We start from the raw sequence: 14,774 nt of genomic DNA, 5'->3' as shown, positions 1-14,774 counted from the left end.
ACCCACCGCAACACACCCACCCACACAAGTTCCCTACAACCGACCGTCGAGCAGAGGACCGCACGCGTACACGGTCCCGCTTACGCCTCCAATCCCTCGCTCCGCGCCCAAGCAATGGGGAAAACCAAACCGCACGGCAGCAGCAAAAAATCCAAGAACAGCAGCGCCGCCAACAAAAAGCCCAAGATGACGGCCCCGCAGCTGCTCGCGCAAGCCACCGCGCTGCTGCAAACGTCGCAGGCGGACGAGGCCCTCGTCGCCGCGCGCCGCGCCTACGCGCTGCTGCACCCGGACCCCGAGCACACGGCGCCGACGGCGGCCGCGCTGCCGGCGCTGACGCTGCTCGGCGAGATCAACGTCGAGCTGGGCGACATCGACACGGCGCGCGACTACTTCCTTGTGGCGGCCGCGCTGGACGAGGACGGCGCGATCCCCGAGGCCGCGGGCGGCGGCGCGGAGAAGTTCATGTGGCTGGCCCAGCTGTGCGAGGAGGGCGGCGCGGAGAGCGTGGCGTGGTTCGACAAGGGCGCCGAGGTGCTGCGGAGGGAGATTGCCGAGCTGGAGGCCCGGAAGCAGGCGGGCCCCGAGAGGGATGTTGCGCTGGACGAGAAGAAGAGGAAGCTTGCGAATGCGCTGTGCGGTGTTGTGGAGGTTTTCATGACGGATCTCTCGTAAGTGTTGTTATTGTATGGTTTCGGACTTTTTTATTGACACGCGACAGGTGGGAGGAGGATGCGGAGCAGAAGTGCGAGGCGCTCATCACTGAAGCATTGCTCGTACACCCGAATAACCCGGAGTCCCTTCAGACGCTCGCATCGGTCAGGATATCACAATTAAGGCACGACGAGGCACGTAACGCATTGAAGATGAGCATGGATTTGTGGAAGGAATTGAAGCCCGAGGACCCAAAGGTCCCCGACTTCCCTGTGCGAATCAGTCTGTCCAGGCTGTTGATGGAAGCGGAGCTGGAAGATGAAGCATTGGAAGTACTGGAAAGATTAATTCTGGAGGACGACCAGAGTGTGGAGGCGTGGTACTTGGGAGGCTGGTGCCTGCATCTGATGGCGGAAAAGAAGAAGCAATCAGAGGACGAAGACACGGTCAAGGGCCTGCTCAAATCCAGTAGACAGTGGCTCACCAACAGCCAGAGGCTGTACCACCTGCTGGAGTACGAGGATGAGCGTTTGAAGGACCATGCGGACGAGCTCGTGGAGGGAATCAACAAGATCCTGGGGCCGCCGGTGGAAGGCGAGGACGAGGACGAGGCGGAGGAGTGGGAGGATGCCGGGGAGAGCGACTCGGACGAGGAAATGCAGGGCGCGTGAGCTGGGATGGCCGGCAACTGGGCCCCCGGCGGAGATTCCGGCTCGAGGGGGCATCTCACGGGCTGTGTAGATCAAGGGTTGGTGGGCGGATGACTCGTGTTTCAGAATCCTCGCTGGGTTGGGCGGGAGAGCTGCACGCACGGCCCGAAACAGGCACATCTGGGGTGGAGGCGGCATCTCACAAGCCGATGCAGGGCAGCGGGCCTTGGTGCGGGCGGCTCGCACTGCGTCATGATCAAGCCGCGGAATCTGCTGGCGTGCAGGGGCTGTCCTGCGGGCGCCCGCTTGCGCCAGATTGGGCCAATGCCGCTCGAGGCGGCTGGAACACTTGGACAGGTCTGAGTTAGTGTGACGAATCCAACCATTTCGCGCGTTCTGGTCTCGAACAGGCGGACTCGGTGGAGCTGGGGGGTGGGCGATACCCAGGTGCATGTGCCCGATCCCGCGATGCGCCCGCCGGAGTTGCACCTTGATTGCTGCGCCCCGGTGCACATCGCGCGGCGGCAGTGGCAGCGCCCCGCGCGGGTAAGCTTTGCGATAGAGGACAGACCCTGCCTAGGCACGGCAGCCCAGTGGGGCCAGGGCGGCTGGTGCTCGGGTGTCACGCTGATGCAGAGGTGAAGAAGAGCGAGAACTCCGGTGGTGGCCCGCATGCGGAATGGAGCCCACCGCGCCAACAGCGCTTGCTTTCGCGCGGCGCTGCGAGCGGGGTGCAGGATGCAGCGCGGAGCGGGTCGAGGCGACTGCGCGCGCACACGACGGGCTCCGGACGTCTGGCGGCGCCGAATAATAATAATCGTCATGTAATCTAAGTAATGATGCTGCGAGCTCTTGTTGCACGTTACATACGCCATCTGCCGCCGCGGCGCTCGACGGCACTTCCCAGCAACGATCGCTCGAGTCAAAGCTCATCCGCGACTAGCTGCGCTCTGGCTCGCCAGCCAATGCACCAGCTGCTTGTTGCGCCTCTCTCCTGCCCAGCTGCCCGGCCGTCGATCGCTTCCTCCGCCCCGTGAAGCCTCCAACGCCCGCAACTCTCTCACTGCGCATGGCAGCCTCGTAGCCACACCCCTCCGCAGTCCCTTACTTCCTCTCTGCTTCCCATGCTGCGTGCCTGATGCAATTCGCCTCCGCCTATGATCTGGTACCTGCTCTACGCATTCCGCGGGTGAGTAGCCTTCACCACCACCCCAGCCCCCACGGACAGAGCTCCGGAGCGCGTGCCGTCCGCCTGTCTCGCCGCCGCCTTCTGCAGCGTCGCGCACCTGCCTCGTGCTCCCCTAGCACCACCGCCTCGCTGACAGCTCAACCCAGTACCACAGAGCCCCCCAAGCTCTCGTCGGAGCACCCCATCCGTAGGGCTTTCGCCAGCTATGGGAACGCCACCGCCCGCCATTGGCTCTTCTCGCTGCTGCTGTCCGTCGCCGTCGCCGTCTTCCTGTGCTATCCCGTCGTCTTCCTCTACGAGAGCCCGGCCGCCGGCGGGCTGCCCCACCATGTTTGGACCTCGGTGCGAGCCTACGACGGCCCCGAAAACGTCACCCCGGACGTGGAGATGCGCCAGCTCTGGGTCCACGGCAGCTACATGAAAGCATTGGACGCGCGCGTGCTGCGCGACGCGCTGACGATCCAGGACAAGCTCATCGGGCCCAATTTCGGGCATGAGCTGGGCGGTGGTGTGAACATCACGGGAGACGAAGATGCCACCGCCGACGGCCCGTTGGACGACTCGCAGGAGCTTGCCGGCTGCTGCAGCGACCGCGTGTCTGAGATCACTTCGTGGAGCTGCCATTCGCCGCTCATGTACTGGAACTGCTCGCTGCCCGCCCTCGAGGGTGATGGCGACGTCCTGGGCACCATCAATTCGCAGAGAGGGCGTCGCTCTTCCTACAACTTCACCCTCCAGCCGCTGTCCGTCTTTGCTGGCAAGTCTTTCAACGGCACTCGCCTCCTTGCGGCCGATGCGCTCGTTATCACCATTTTCGACCGCGCCGGGGGTTCTATTGCCGAAGAGTTCGATAGGCGGTCGCGCAGGCTGGCCCGCGATGCCTCTGATGAGTGGAACTTCTACCCCGCGTCCGGATCAACGTACAGGAGCCGTCTCTACGAGTTTCGATACCAGCCGATGAGCATGAACGACGCGTGGACCCTTGTCTTGGCCTACTCCCTTATGCTGTTCTACGTGCTATTTAGTCTGAGGAAGTTGAAGGCTGTCAAGAGTGTGTTTGGGCTTTTCTGCACAGTCATTGCTCAAGTATGCACCCCTCTGTCATCGCTTCGTTGTGCCAGGCTAATTTCTGGCAAATGCAGATGTTCATATCCATTTGCTCTAGCTTCACAATATGTGGCATCCTAAGAATCAACTTGGCCAACGTACCCGGAGAAGCTTACCCATTCGTCGTGTTAGTAATTGGTCTGGAGAATATGTATGTTGCAATCTTTTCTTTTTTTTTTTTTTGACCGCAATTGCTGCATTCATTCCAGCAATGGTTGATTTCAAGACGACAAAAACTAACGATCGGAAGGTTCCGCTTGATCAATGCGGTTCTGGAAAGTCCAGCGCACATGCCAACGGTTACTCGCGTCGCAAACGCTCTCGCTGATGTTGGTCATCTGGCCCTTGCAGCAGCAGCCCAGAATCTACTCATTCTCTGGTTACTTTCTCGGATTGTCTCTCCAAGTGTAGCGCCAGCATGCGCCTTCGCGGCGGTCGCCCTAGTGTTTGATTTCGTATTCCACCTTACCTTCTTCGTCGCTGTCTTGAGCGTGGATGTACGGAGAATGGAGCTCCAGGACTCCCTCGACAGAATCAATCTCGCTACACAGCGCAGGTCGAGTACATCTACGAAGGTGGAGCGTCGGACATGGGGTGGAGCACTTCTTCAGGGCAAGCTTCCATTCAGCACCAGGATTGCGGGAACTGTCGCCATGATCTCCTTTATTCTCGCTCTCAATTGGCACTTCTTCGATCACGATCGCAGGCCATTCTCCTTTGTTAACGTCCTTCGGCTTTTCCGACTCAGAACCAAAAGCAACGTCTTAGACCCGCTACCTCCACCTCCAATCAACCAGGCCCGCACGCCGGAGGCATGGTTGAAGATGCAGGACAACATTTCTGCAAAAGAACTAATTGACTTCGTCAAGCCAGGTTACCACAGCTTCGTCGCCCGTGTTTATGAGCCCCTAACGGTCGTCATGAAAGATGCGGACCGCAGAGGAGCTGCCAACCAGGCCCCGTCCGTGTTCGCCGCCCTCCGCGATTTGGCAGAACAGCATTTCTTCCCTTTTGCCTTGGCGATCGTCTTCGCTATTGCAGCCGTCACCCTTCTAATGAACTACTTGCTCTGGAACGAACTTCCAGAAGAGGATGCGGAATCGGGCGTCGGGGACGACCAGCCGCTTTTTGTCAGGAGCCTGCCGAAGTCCCACGAGCTGGACGTCGTGAAAGTTGCAACATGCAGCCAAGGGCATTTTGTGGCGATCAGTTTGGATCGGCTTACATCGATCTGGTTCCTCGATCATCGGACGCATGCGTATTCGCATGTGATCCTCCAGACCTCCGCTCTGCAACCTCCACTTTGGCCCATAGTTGCAGCCGCAATAGACGACACAGGTCACTGGGTGGCACTCCTGACGGACTCTGGCCGAGTTGCCCTGTGGAGCTTAGCCGAACGGCGGTTCGTGAAATCCCGGGTTCTTGACATCAGAGGCCAATCGCCAAGCGTCTTTGCTTTCGCATTCCATCAAATGGACGAAGTCGAGAGACTCAGCCTTCTGGTAGTCTTTCCCGACGGTCGATTCAACGAGGTCGATTTTCGCACCGGTCATCTCTGGACTCATCAAATATCCGAAGTTCCGCTCAGCAATGCAGCACTATCATGCTGTATCAAAGGACAACCAAAAATAGTCAGCGTTTCCAAGGATGGGGCGGTTCACCTGTCTTTCCCTTCATCTGGTGAGTGGACGTCTGAAATTCTCGACGCGGTTGAGGATTGGAAGCATCCGGACCCAATCCACTCAAAGGTAAAGTTCGTATATCCGATACCGTCACTATGCATGTTAGCGACGGTGCGGTCATTCCAAGTGGATCTCATCGACATACCAACAAGGACGCTTGTCCATACTTTTAAAACGGACCAGATCAAGGGGCATACGCTTCGCATACTCCATTCGAAGAGGAAAATATGCGGGTGCCATTCCCCCACTGTACCGGATTTCACGATTGTATATACCGACTCGGAAACACACGACTGCATAATGCATACATACGCGCCCGGGGAAGGGTCAGCAAACGGCCTCATTTGCCTTCGGCCGCCAGCGCTAGGGGAAGACGACCACATCACATGCTCAGGGTTCGAGAGGGCTACGGAGGCCGTCCATTCGGTCAAATCACCTGGCTCGTGGGAAGCGACATGCATACCCTCGGTTGTCGGCATTCGTAAACGGCCTGCGAATGACACGCCGCCGGTGAGATCTACGGCGTCGGATATCAGCTACTTTCCCATAACGGCAGCATCTTCGAATCCGTTCCAGAACGGGACGTTGAAACACCGCGACAAGTCGCTCGTGAGCAGACACAAGGCGAACGGGGGGCCATCGGGGGCCAATGGCCACCACCGCAAGTCGGCGGCAGCGTCTCCGGACAGCACAGGCTCGGAGACTGAGGAATGGCAAGCATGGACGCTTGCGGCGAACGGTGAGCTCCACACGACCCCTCTGTTGCCCCGTCCGCGCAGGGACTCGACGAGTGAGGTGTACCTGGAGGACGACTTTGAGGAGGAGCAGCTGTTCGTGTCGAAGCCGGGGCCAATTGTCCGAATCGGCAAGAAGAGCGTGGCTGTGGGGTTCGGCAACGCTCTCAAGATCATCTCGCTGGGAAGCGAGAGGTTCGACGAGGAGACGGCGAACGCGGTCATGGACTCGGCAACGCTGGGCCTGACGTGGAGGAAGAAAGCACAAGGGAAGAAGGCCGGAGAGCGGGAAAAAGAGCGGGAGCGGATTGAGAGGATCGAGCGGGAAAAGACATCGGGTGGCGGTGGGTTACGGTGGGAAGGGCAGGCGTAAATTCGGGCTGAGGCGGGTAAGATGGTGGACGAAACTGTGTATGAAACGGTAAAAAGATTAACGTTCTCGGGGATATTGGGGAATTACCGCAACGGGTTCCGCGGGAGGGTTTCTCGGGGAGGCGTTCAAGGCGCAACGGCTGGTAGCTCGCCACACTACTCACGTACACACACGCATCACACATACATACACACGGGGCGCGCGGCGGAACGAGGCGCTGGCGGCATGAATTGGCGGAAGCGGTACGCTTTGACTGCAGCATGACGGACGGATTATTGAATAGCTGCGGGCTGATGAGAAGATGTAGTCGTGCAGAGTACTTGGATCGCGAACAACGCATACAATCTAACCCCGAGCTCGAATCTGGACTGCATCGCTCAGGAGACGTGCGGTGCTGTGCGGTGCCTGGCGCCGTGGTGGGAGCCGCCCCGAGGCCCGGCTGGAGCACAAGCGCGGGCGCCGCCGCCGCCGCGCTTCCGAACGGCCAACGGCGCCCCGGAGCGAGCCTAGGCGCGTCCCTCGCGAGAGATAGTGTGTGCTCTGTTTGCAGCTGCTGCACAATCTCCATGTGCCTGCATTTATTCGCGGGCGGTGCTTCGCCTGGCCGCCTGCGCGTCTCTCGGCTCCCCGTGGGTCGGCAGCCGTCTTGCACCGCTCTCCCGGCCAAGGCCGCGGCACGCAGCATCCCGCTGCTGGACAGGGTGCTGGCGGGCGGTGGAGGAGCTGGCCGTGGCACGGCGAGTCAGGGTTGCACGGGCGTCAGAGTCGGGCCGTGCCTTGAACTGGTCTACAAAGGTACACTTACTTACACCTTAGTCAGCCCGGCGCCAAAGGCAGCGGCGTTTCTCCCTTCGCTGCTTCCGCCTTTCCGACCGCCATCGAACCTCCGGCAGAAGCCAGGCCGTCCCACAGCCCTCCGCCGCCCCTCGCACGGCGAGCCTGCTCAGCCTGCCATGGGCCGCAAGCCGAATCAGCTCATTCTCGAATTCTTCGAGCGCGGACCCAAGCTCGAGGATGCCAGCAACCGCTACCAGCACACCTGCCGCTCCTGCGGCGAGAAGGTTGGTGTGCCTCGCCCCGACGCGCGCACCCACCTCCAGCGCCTCTCACCGCTTCCTCCGCGCGACCTACGCTTACTCCACACCCACACTGACTCTCACCGCAGTTTCCCAAGGGCCGCATCGACACGCTGACCGCGCACCTCGTCAAGAAGTGTCCCGCCCTCACGGCCCAGGATCGCCAGCGCGCCATCCTACAATTCCATGACCTTCCCGTCCCCGATCTGCCGCCGCCACAGTCCTCGTCCGCCCAGGGGCCTGCACACCAAGTGACTGCTCCCCAGAAGCATGGCGCAACGAACCCCAGCCAGCCCATGACATTACCCTACGCCGCGCCCAAGGCGGGCATGTCACGCCTCGAGGCTCTCGCCGAAGTGTCGCGCCAGCGCCTGGATCTCTCCGGCCAGCGCATTCCCACGCCCGATCCGGACCATCTCCCCGAGCGCCGCGGCTCCATGCGCGACGATGCCATGCAAAACCCCGGCCCCGTGTATGAGGACTTTCTGGTGCAGGACCACGACCCCAAGCCCAACGCCGACTCCAATGGTAGCGCTGTAGATGCACCAAGTGCGTTAATCCCAGTCTCCTGCATGCATGTTCCCGAGAGCGAGGCTGCCCCGCCAATCATATTAAGCTGTTCGCCGCCGCCCTTCGTTCGCGTGCGCCCGCATCGCGAGCTCGTGGCAAAGTGCTGTTGTAGCTGCATGCCCGTTTGGGTGAATGCTTTGAGTTTGAAATGGACTCTGCGTAGCATAACCGGCAGCCTCGCTCCTATTGCATTAAATTAGCTAGCCACCAGTGAAAGTGCTAATTGCCCTGTCAACAGTACACAATACCGAACCGTCAGGCGGACAACAACAGCAACCCCTCTACCAGTACGATCACCTCGCGGTCGGTTCTCCCCATTCCGCCGGCACCCCGATACCGCCAGCATCATCCACGCCGCCCTCATCTACGCTTCCTCCCTCTTCCGGCGGTGCAGCTGCCACAACACACTCCCACCAATCGCCCTTGGTCATGGCCGCGTCCGCTGCAGAAGAGCTGCGCGCCAACATGCCCAATGTGAACCACTCCATGGAACAGCATGGGAGCCCCGGCGAAGCAGCCTACAATCCTCAGACAGGGCGCACTGGCATTTGGGCTTCTATTGACCCAGTGCTTCAGCTGCAAGACGCGACCCGCGACCATCCAGAACCCCACAGCCCCTCGCCAAACGCGACATCTGCCACCTACCACAGGCCTATCGCGATCAATCCGAACGGCCAGCAAACGCACTTCACCACCGACTTCAGCATGAACCCCAAGCCAGCGAAACCGAAAGTGAGAGGCAGGTTTTCAGACTCCCGGCGCAAAGAGGTCCAGGAGGTTAGGAAGCGGGGCGCATGCATCAGATGTCGCATGTTGAAGAAGCCGGTATGGTGCCCTGACCTGCGTTCATACTCTCCGATCATTAATGGTTCTTAGTGCTCTGGTGAGAGTCCTTGCAGCACCTGCCAGAACGTCGAAAGCGCGCGACTGTGGAAGCATCCCTGCATCCGCACGCGCATTGCGGAAGAGTTCAATCTTTACTCGGCGGGACTACACTCCGTCCTGGCCTTTCACTCGATTAGCTCCGCTAAAGCAAACTTGCACTTCGAGCACGTCCCTGGGAGGATCGAAGCACGGCTGTTCGATATTGAACCCACCATGTACACGACATTCACCACACTGAAGGGGCTCCGTGGGGTGAATGGGCCCATTGATCCGCAACTGGTTGCTTCAGGCTTATCCATGGAGAGCATGCAAGATGTGGAGATCATTGACCCTGATGTTGAGGATATCGGCGGAAAGCTCGAATCTTACATGAAAAGAATTGGCCCGATGATCTACGAGGCGGAAACATCACCGTTCATGAAACCTACACTCGTGATGGCGCACCGTCTGAGCGTTGAGAACAAGGAGGGGATTGAAAGTAAAGAAAGCCTGCTGTCTAAGGTGCTGGAATTGTGGGTCGCCACGAGGGTCCTCGCGGAGCCGGACCTTAAGTTCCAGCTCTTTTTCAACCACACGCAACCTCCCTTCAAGGATCCCGTCATCATGACCCCGCAGGACCTTGAATCGGTCCCTCAGACATCTCGCTTCCCCATCGAATTGGCGACTCGGTCGGAAGCCTACAGACTTATTGATGCACAAATACTCGGTGCAATGGAGAAAAGGGCTGCCAACCTCAGCAAGTTCGTCATGAACGATTTAGAGCGTCGGCTCCTTCAGCGCCAACAAGCCAACCCTTTTGAGACTTTCCTAGTCTCCATGATTCTCCTGGCCTGCGTTGAGCGCATGTGCTGGTTGTTCAAGAGGTGGGAGAATCCGGTGCATGTTCCGGCTCGGACTTATAGCGTACCCCCGCCAGACCTGAAGACGGAGCTTGAGAAAAGCATCAACGCTGCTAATGCCGCCGCGACTGCTGCGGAAAACGCCCAGAACAACGTGGACCACAACGTCCCCATGCCAGATGCTCCACCGCCGCAAGAAGGCACCCCATCGATGCAGTCCACGGCACAGGCAGCGACTGATGCTGCCAATGCACTTTTCTCACAACCACATCCAAACCGGTGGCCCCTCGACAAACCACCAGCATCCTACAGTCAGCAGGGCGAACGCTTCAGTGACATTCTTCACATGTTGCTGAAGATGCGCGGCGTCCCTCCGAAGACGACTACCGAGCCCATAACCAACATTGTGGTTCCAATCGACAATATGACCAACAACCAGACGACTAATGCCACCATCAACCCCAAGTCGGATGCGCTTGCTAAGGAGTGGTTTGCCGAGGTCAAGATCACTCCGATGTATCTCGCAGAGAGGCGTAACGCCGTCTTCATTGGCAACGACCCGCGTGAGTGGGAGTGCTTCTACGTCAGCAAGATCCTGGTGCACAACGGCATCGTTGAGGGGACTGGCCGTCTCGTGCCGTAATAAACCCTACGCCCTAGCCTCGCTCTAGTTGGAAGAGGCAGCTAGCATAATATTTCCCTTCTTGATTGTGTTCGTGTAATCCCTTTTCCTTTTTTTTCCTTGTCGTTTTCAGCGGGCATTTCACCGGAGAGTATCGGCGTCTTTGCAGGAAGGATCTGCTTTAGAAAAAGGAGTGAGCGTGTTGATGGCTTCCGGGCTTCGGCGTGGCGTGGCTCTCTCTGGGGCATCATCCTGAAATACCCGCCACGGCCCAGACATGACAGTTTTGCTTATGTGCTTTCAGTCAGCGAGGCGTGCAGTGGCGTGGGAGTGTGTGGCGGATTCAATCACAGTTTTCATCGGGGTTTGCTTTTTATTGCAGCTACTATTGGCTTGCTTTCTCTCCTTTCTTCCTGTTTGTTACGCAGTATCACGGGTACACGCGACCACGGATAGATGTAGGATTATGACATCGTCAATCTCGATCAAATATAGATGGCAATGAGAGGTCTTGTGGAAACTCGGAGTGTTTTGTTGCCTATTGTGGTCGATACGATACCGAGATTCGATGTGTTGCAGGGATTAGGGCGGAAAGGATGCCGGGTAGCTGGGATGTGTGGTTTTTTCCGGGCAGTGTATCAGTCTTCCAGTCGGCCGGTATTAGGGCCTACGGGCAATCGACTACGGCTGCGTGGCGCAGTGGTACGTCCAAGGCATTGAACTGAAGCACCTGCTAATTAGATCTATGATAGCCGCAAAGATTCCGAGCAAAAAAACCCTCTGGGTTTTCTGTAGTTGGCCGCTCCCTCGTCCAATCAAACGCCACCAACGAGGGCTAGTACGCGGGCGCCCGCAAGGGCGTTACAGTTTTGCCTTTTTTTTTTTTTTTTTGCTTCGATCGTGCTTGCTCGTAAGCTTGAAAAACGGCGGCGGTTGAGGCGTAAAAGCTGAAGGATAGGTACCTATTGCTTTGCTCCGGGTGTGGTTCGAACAAGGTGGGCAAGCGCAGGTGTAGGAAGCTAGCACACGAGTCATGTCCAAGGGTCAGCCCCGCCAGATCCCAACCCCACGTTTGTTTCGTCCGCCGCGCATCCGTTCACTCCACATCTTCTTTTCCCTCCTCCACCGCCAACGAAAAACACTTTCCGTCCCAACTCACGCCTTTCCTTCACCATGGCAGACCAGACCAAGTACGTATACCGTACACATCTAATTGCCCCTCCACAGCCTCTGAATCCCCCCTCGCCTTCTTTCCCCCCCAAAAAAAAAACATACACAAGAATCCTTCCGACTCACGCCATATCTCATCCCCCATCACTTTCCACCTCCACCACCAACACCACCACCACCACTAACCAGAACCCTTTGTCCCGCGCTAGAAAACAACTCCCCGCCATCCGGGCCTGCCTCTTCGACATGGACGGCCTCCTCATCGACAGCGAAGACCTGTACACCATCTGCACCAACGCGGTGCTGCGCGAGTACGGCAAGCCGGACCTGCCGTGGTCGATCAAGGCGCAGATGCAGGGGCGGCCGGGCCCGCAGGCGGCGCAGATCTTCCACGCGTTCGCGCAGCTGCCCATCTCGCACGACGAGTTCATGGCCAAGCAGGGCGCGCTGCAGCGCGAGCACTTCCCCAAGGCGCAGCCGTTGCCGGGCGTGGTGGCGTTGCTGGGGGATTTGGCGGGGAGGACGGGGGGTGGTGGTGGGCTCGATCGGAAAAAGGTCCATGTCGCCCTTGCGACGAGCAGCCATGCCGGCAACTATGCGCTGAAGACGGCGCATTTGGGCGACGTGTTCAGCGTCTTTCCGGATGAAAATCGCGTGCTGGGCGACGATGCGCGGATCGAGCGTGGGCGGGGCAAGCCGCTGCCGGATATTTACCTGCTCGCGCTGGATACGATCAATGCGAAGTTGAAGAGGGAGGGGGCAGGGGAGGGGGATTTGGTGAAGCCGGAGGAGTGCTTGGTATTTGAGGATAGTGTGCCCGGTGTCGAGGCGGGGCGCAGGGCCGGCATGCAGGTCGTTTGGTGTCCGCATCCCGGGCTGGCGGAGGAGTACAAGGGCAGGGAGGAGGTGGTGTTGGCGGGGAGGACGGGCGAGCATAAGGGGTTGGATGATGAGAGGAGTGGGAGGGTCGGGGAGATCGGAGATGGGTGGGCGGTGCATTTGGAGAGTTTGGTCGACTTTCCGTATGAGCGGTTTGGGATTGAGGTTGTATGAGGGCATGCGAGAAGGACATAAAGGATGGGTGTTTGATGTGATTAAGATCGGACTGGCGTGAGAAGGATTTAAGGGAAATAGAGACCATGGAAAAGAAACAGGAAGGGCATAGACGACGCATTCTAGCATCTGCGATAGACACGGCGGAAATCAACATCTACGGCATTGAAGACATCCGGCTTCCTTCCGGTACGCAACCATCATAGCGGATTGAGTCGTGTCGTTTGAATGAGTACGGGGGCATATCGTCTCTTCAGTATTCTCTACCAGGCAGTCTAAGCAAGCCCAAATCTATATCATCACACATCACATTGATTCCTGCTTACCTCTCCACATCCTTTCCCCCAAACCCATGCACACGAACACTACTGCATCTGCACCGAGTACCCCCCGGTCTTCTCATCCTTGACGAAATTAAAACTATCCGTGCTCAGCCCAAACGGCTTCAGCAACCCATTGCCCAAATTCTTCAGCTTCCCCATCATCTCGCCGACCTCCTTGTCCTTGGCCGCGTTCAGCCGCGCCGGCAGCTCGCGCAACGCCTGGTCGACGGCCTTCTTGTCGAGCGGCGAGAGGCCGCCCGGTGTCGCCGCGGCGGTGCGGTAGTCGTCTTCCGCGCCTTGCAGGTCGGACCAGCCGCCGAGCGAGGAGCGGGCCTTGGCGCGGCGGAGCAGCGCTTTCGTGCGCAGTTTGCGGACATCGGTGGGGGTGTGGGAGAGGCGGCGGAGGTGGGCGAGGCGGCGGGCGAGGAGGGCGGCGTCGTGGGTGGCTTGTTCGGCGTTCGCTTCTTGTCCTTTTCCTTCCTCCTCCTGTTGTTGTTTTTGTGCGTCTTGCGAGCCCGGTGCTTGCGTTGATGCCGTGTCTGCGGCCTTGGGGGTCTCCGGCTTCTTGGCTTCCGCGTCGTCGTCGCTGTCCGACAGCTCCTCCACCACGCCGCTGACGTTCGGATCCACCTTAGGCTTGGCCTCGGTCTTGTCTTTCGCTCCCGCCTTCCCGTTCTTCCCCGCCGTTCCTTTCACTCCTTGTTCCTCACCGCCGTCGAGCCCCTCCAACCTTTCCAAACATTCCCCCGCCGCCTCGACCGCCTCCTTCCACTCCTCCAGCTTGACGTGGCACGCCGCCACATTCGCCCGTAGCACCGCGACCTCGTAGTCCAGATAGTTCGGGACGCTGGCCAGCGCGCGGCCGTACGCCGAGATGGCGTCGCTGTAGGCGCCCGACGTGAAGAGTGTGTTGGCGTGGGTTTTTTGCTGGTTCGCGGTCGCGAGGAGGGACTATTTAGTGCACGCAATACGGGATCAGTAAATGTAACAGATAAGAGCGTGCGGGATGTGCCGTGGGATGTGGCGGCGTACGGCTTCTTCGTCTGGATTGAAGACAGGGTTGTCGCTTGCGGAGGCGGCGAGCTCGTCGGCGGCGGGAGCGGCAGGATTCGGGGTGGGGGACGATGAGGCCATTGTTGGTGATGGTTTGATCGAGCTCGATTGTTCGCTGGCCGGCCGGTGAGATGAGTTGTGGTGGTGCGGGGTCGCTGGGCGTGGAGAAATGTGGTGCTGTACGCACGTTCTGCCAGGCGGTGGATTCTCGGTCTGCGTCATGCCAAGGCCATGTGCGGAATCTATTTCCGTTGCACCGCGGACCGAGCCCGCTGCACCTTGATGACTTATCAGTCTGTGTTGCTCGTCTACATCCAGAACTATTGCCAACATGCGTCGTACGAGGCAATGCCTCTAAAGTCTTGATCTCATCATCGTCAAGACTATGTCAGCCCGCTTTATGGACAGTGGGAGCCTCAATTTACACGTATTTGAATAGAATCTATACGTTCACTACTCCCGTGAATCGAAAACCACATTTCGTGAAACATGGTTCCAAGAAATAGTTCTTCTGCAGTCCATAGTGGAGCGCCTTAACTCAAGGTGCCTACAAATTTGACACCCCCATTTCTAAAATTTGACACCCCCACCGCCAATTATTGACACCCCCTATGTTTCTAGTCGTGTATCACACCCAAATCGACTGCAACTTATATATAACTTTTTTCTAGGCCTCTATATATGCCTTTCTTAACATGTAAGAAGTTGCATCGCGATACAACCGATATATAAGGCGTGGTATTGATAAAAGTCTCGCTTTGCTAAATCTAGGTAAAGTGAAGTTCCTCGGGTAT

At 58.5% G+C, this 14,774-nt stretch overlaps 5 protein-coding genes across 5 annotated transcripts; 4 read left to right on the top strand and 1 right to left on the bottom strand.

Annotated features, from left to right (window-relative positions):
- Positions 1 to 114: 114 nt before the first annotated feature.
- On the top strand, positions 115 to 1,325 carry SLS55_004612 (uncharacterized protein; the record flags this gene model as incomplete). Its single annotated transcript, XM_066776068.1, has 2 exons — positions 115 to 671; positions 722 to 1,325. The coding sequence occupies 2 exons, from the start codon at positions 115 to 117 to the stop codon at positions 1,323 to 1,325; spliced, it is 1,161 nt and encodes a 386-aa protein (XP_066633949.1).
- Positions 1,326 to 2,461: 1,136 nt separating this feature from the next.
- Positions 2,462 to 6,389, top strand: SLS55_004611 (uncharacterized protein; the record flags this gene model as incomplete). The annotated part of the gene is made up of 3 exons (XM_066776067.1): positions 2,462 to 2,493; positions 2,640 to 3,544; positions 4,045 to 6,389. 3 exons carry the CDS (start codon positions 2,462 to 2,464, stop codon positions 6,387 to 6,389), a joined length of 3,282 nt encoding a protein of 1,093 aa, XP_066633948.1.
- A 953-nt stretch (positions 6,390 to 7,342) lies between these two features.
- SLS55_004610 (uncharacterized protein) lies at positions 7,343 to 10,402 on the top strand (the record flags this gene model as incomplete). The annotated part of the gene is made up of 4 exons (XM_066776066.1): positions 7,343 to 7,450; positions 7,555 to 8,014; positions 8,274 to 8,860; positions 8,912 to 10,402. The coding sequence occupies 4 exons, from the start codon at positions 7,343 to 7,345 to the stop codon at positions 10,400 to 10,402; spliced, it is 2,646 nt and encodes an 881-aa protein (XP_066633947.1).
- Positions 10,403 to 11,797: 1,395 nt separating this feature from the next.
- Positions 11,798 to 12,604, top strand: SLS55_004609 (uncharacterized protein; the record flags this gene model as incomplete). Its single annotated transcript, XM_066776065.1, has 1 exon — positions 11,798 to 12,604. One exon carries the CDS (start codon positions 11,798 to 11,800, stop codon positions 12,602 to 12,604), a length of 807 nt encoding a protein of 268 aa, XP_066633946.1.
- A 365-nt stretch (positions 12,605 to 12,969) lies between these two features.
- SLS55_004608 (uncharacterized protein) lies at positions 12,970 to 14,061 on the bottom strand (the record flags this gene model as incomplete). Its single annotated transcript, XM_066776064.1, has 2 exons — positions 12,970 to 13,878; positions 13,960 to 14,061. The coding sequence occupies 2 exons, from the start codon at positions 14,059 to 14,061 to the stop codon at positions 12,970 to 12,972; spliced, it is 1,011 nt and encodes a 336-aa protein (XP_066633945.1).
- Positions 14,062 to 14,774: the final 713 nt, after the last annotated feature.

This window comes from Diplodia seriata, assembly GCF_021436955.1.
Source record: "Diplodia seriata strain FDS-637 chromosome Unknown scaffold_4, whole genome shotgun sequence".
Classification (NCBI taxonomy): domain Eukaryota; kingdom Fungi; phylum Ascomycota; class Dothideomycetes; order Botryosphaeriales; family Botryosphaeriaceae; genus Diplodia; species Diplodia seriata.
Note: the sequence above shows the minus strand (reverse complement) of the source record. Positions and strands in the feature narration are given on the sequence as shown.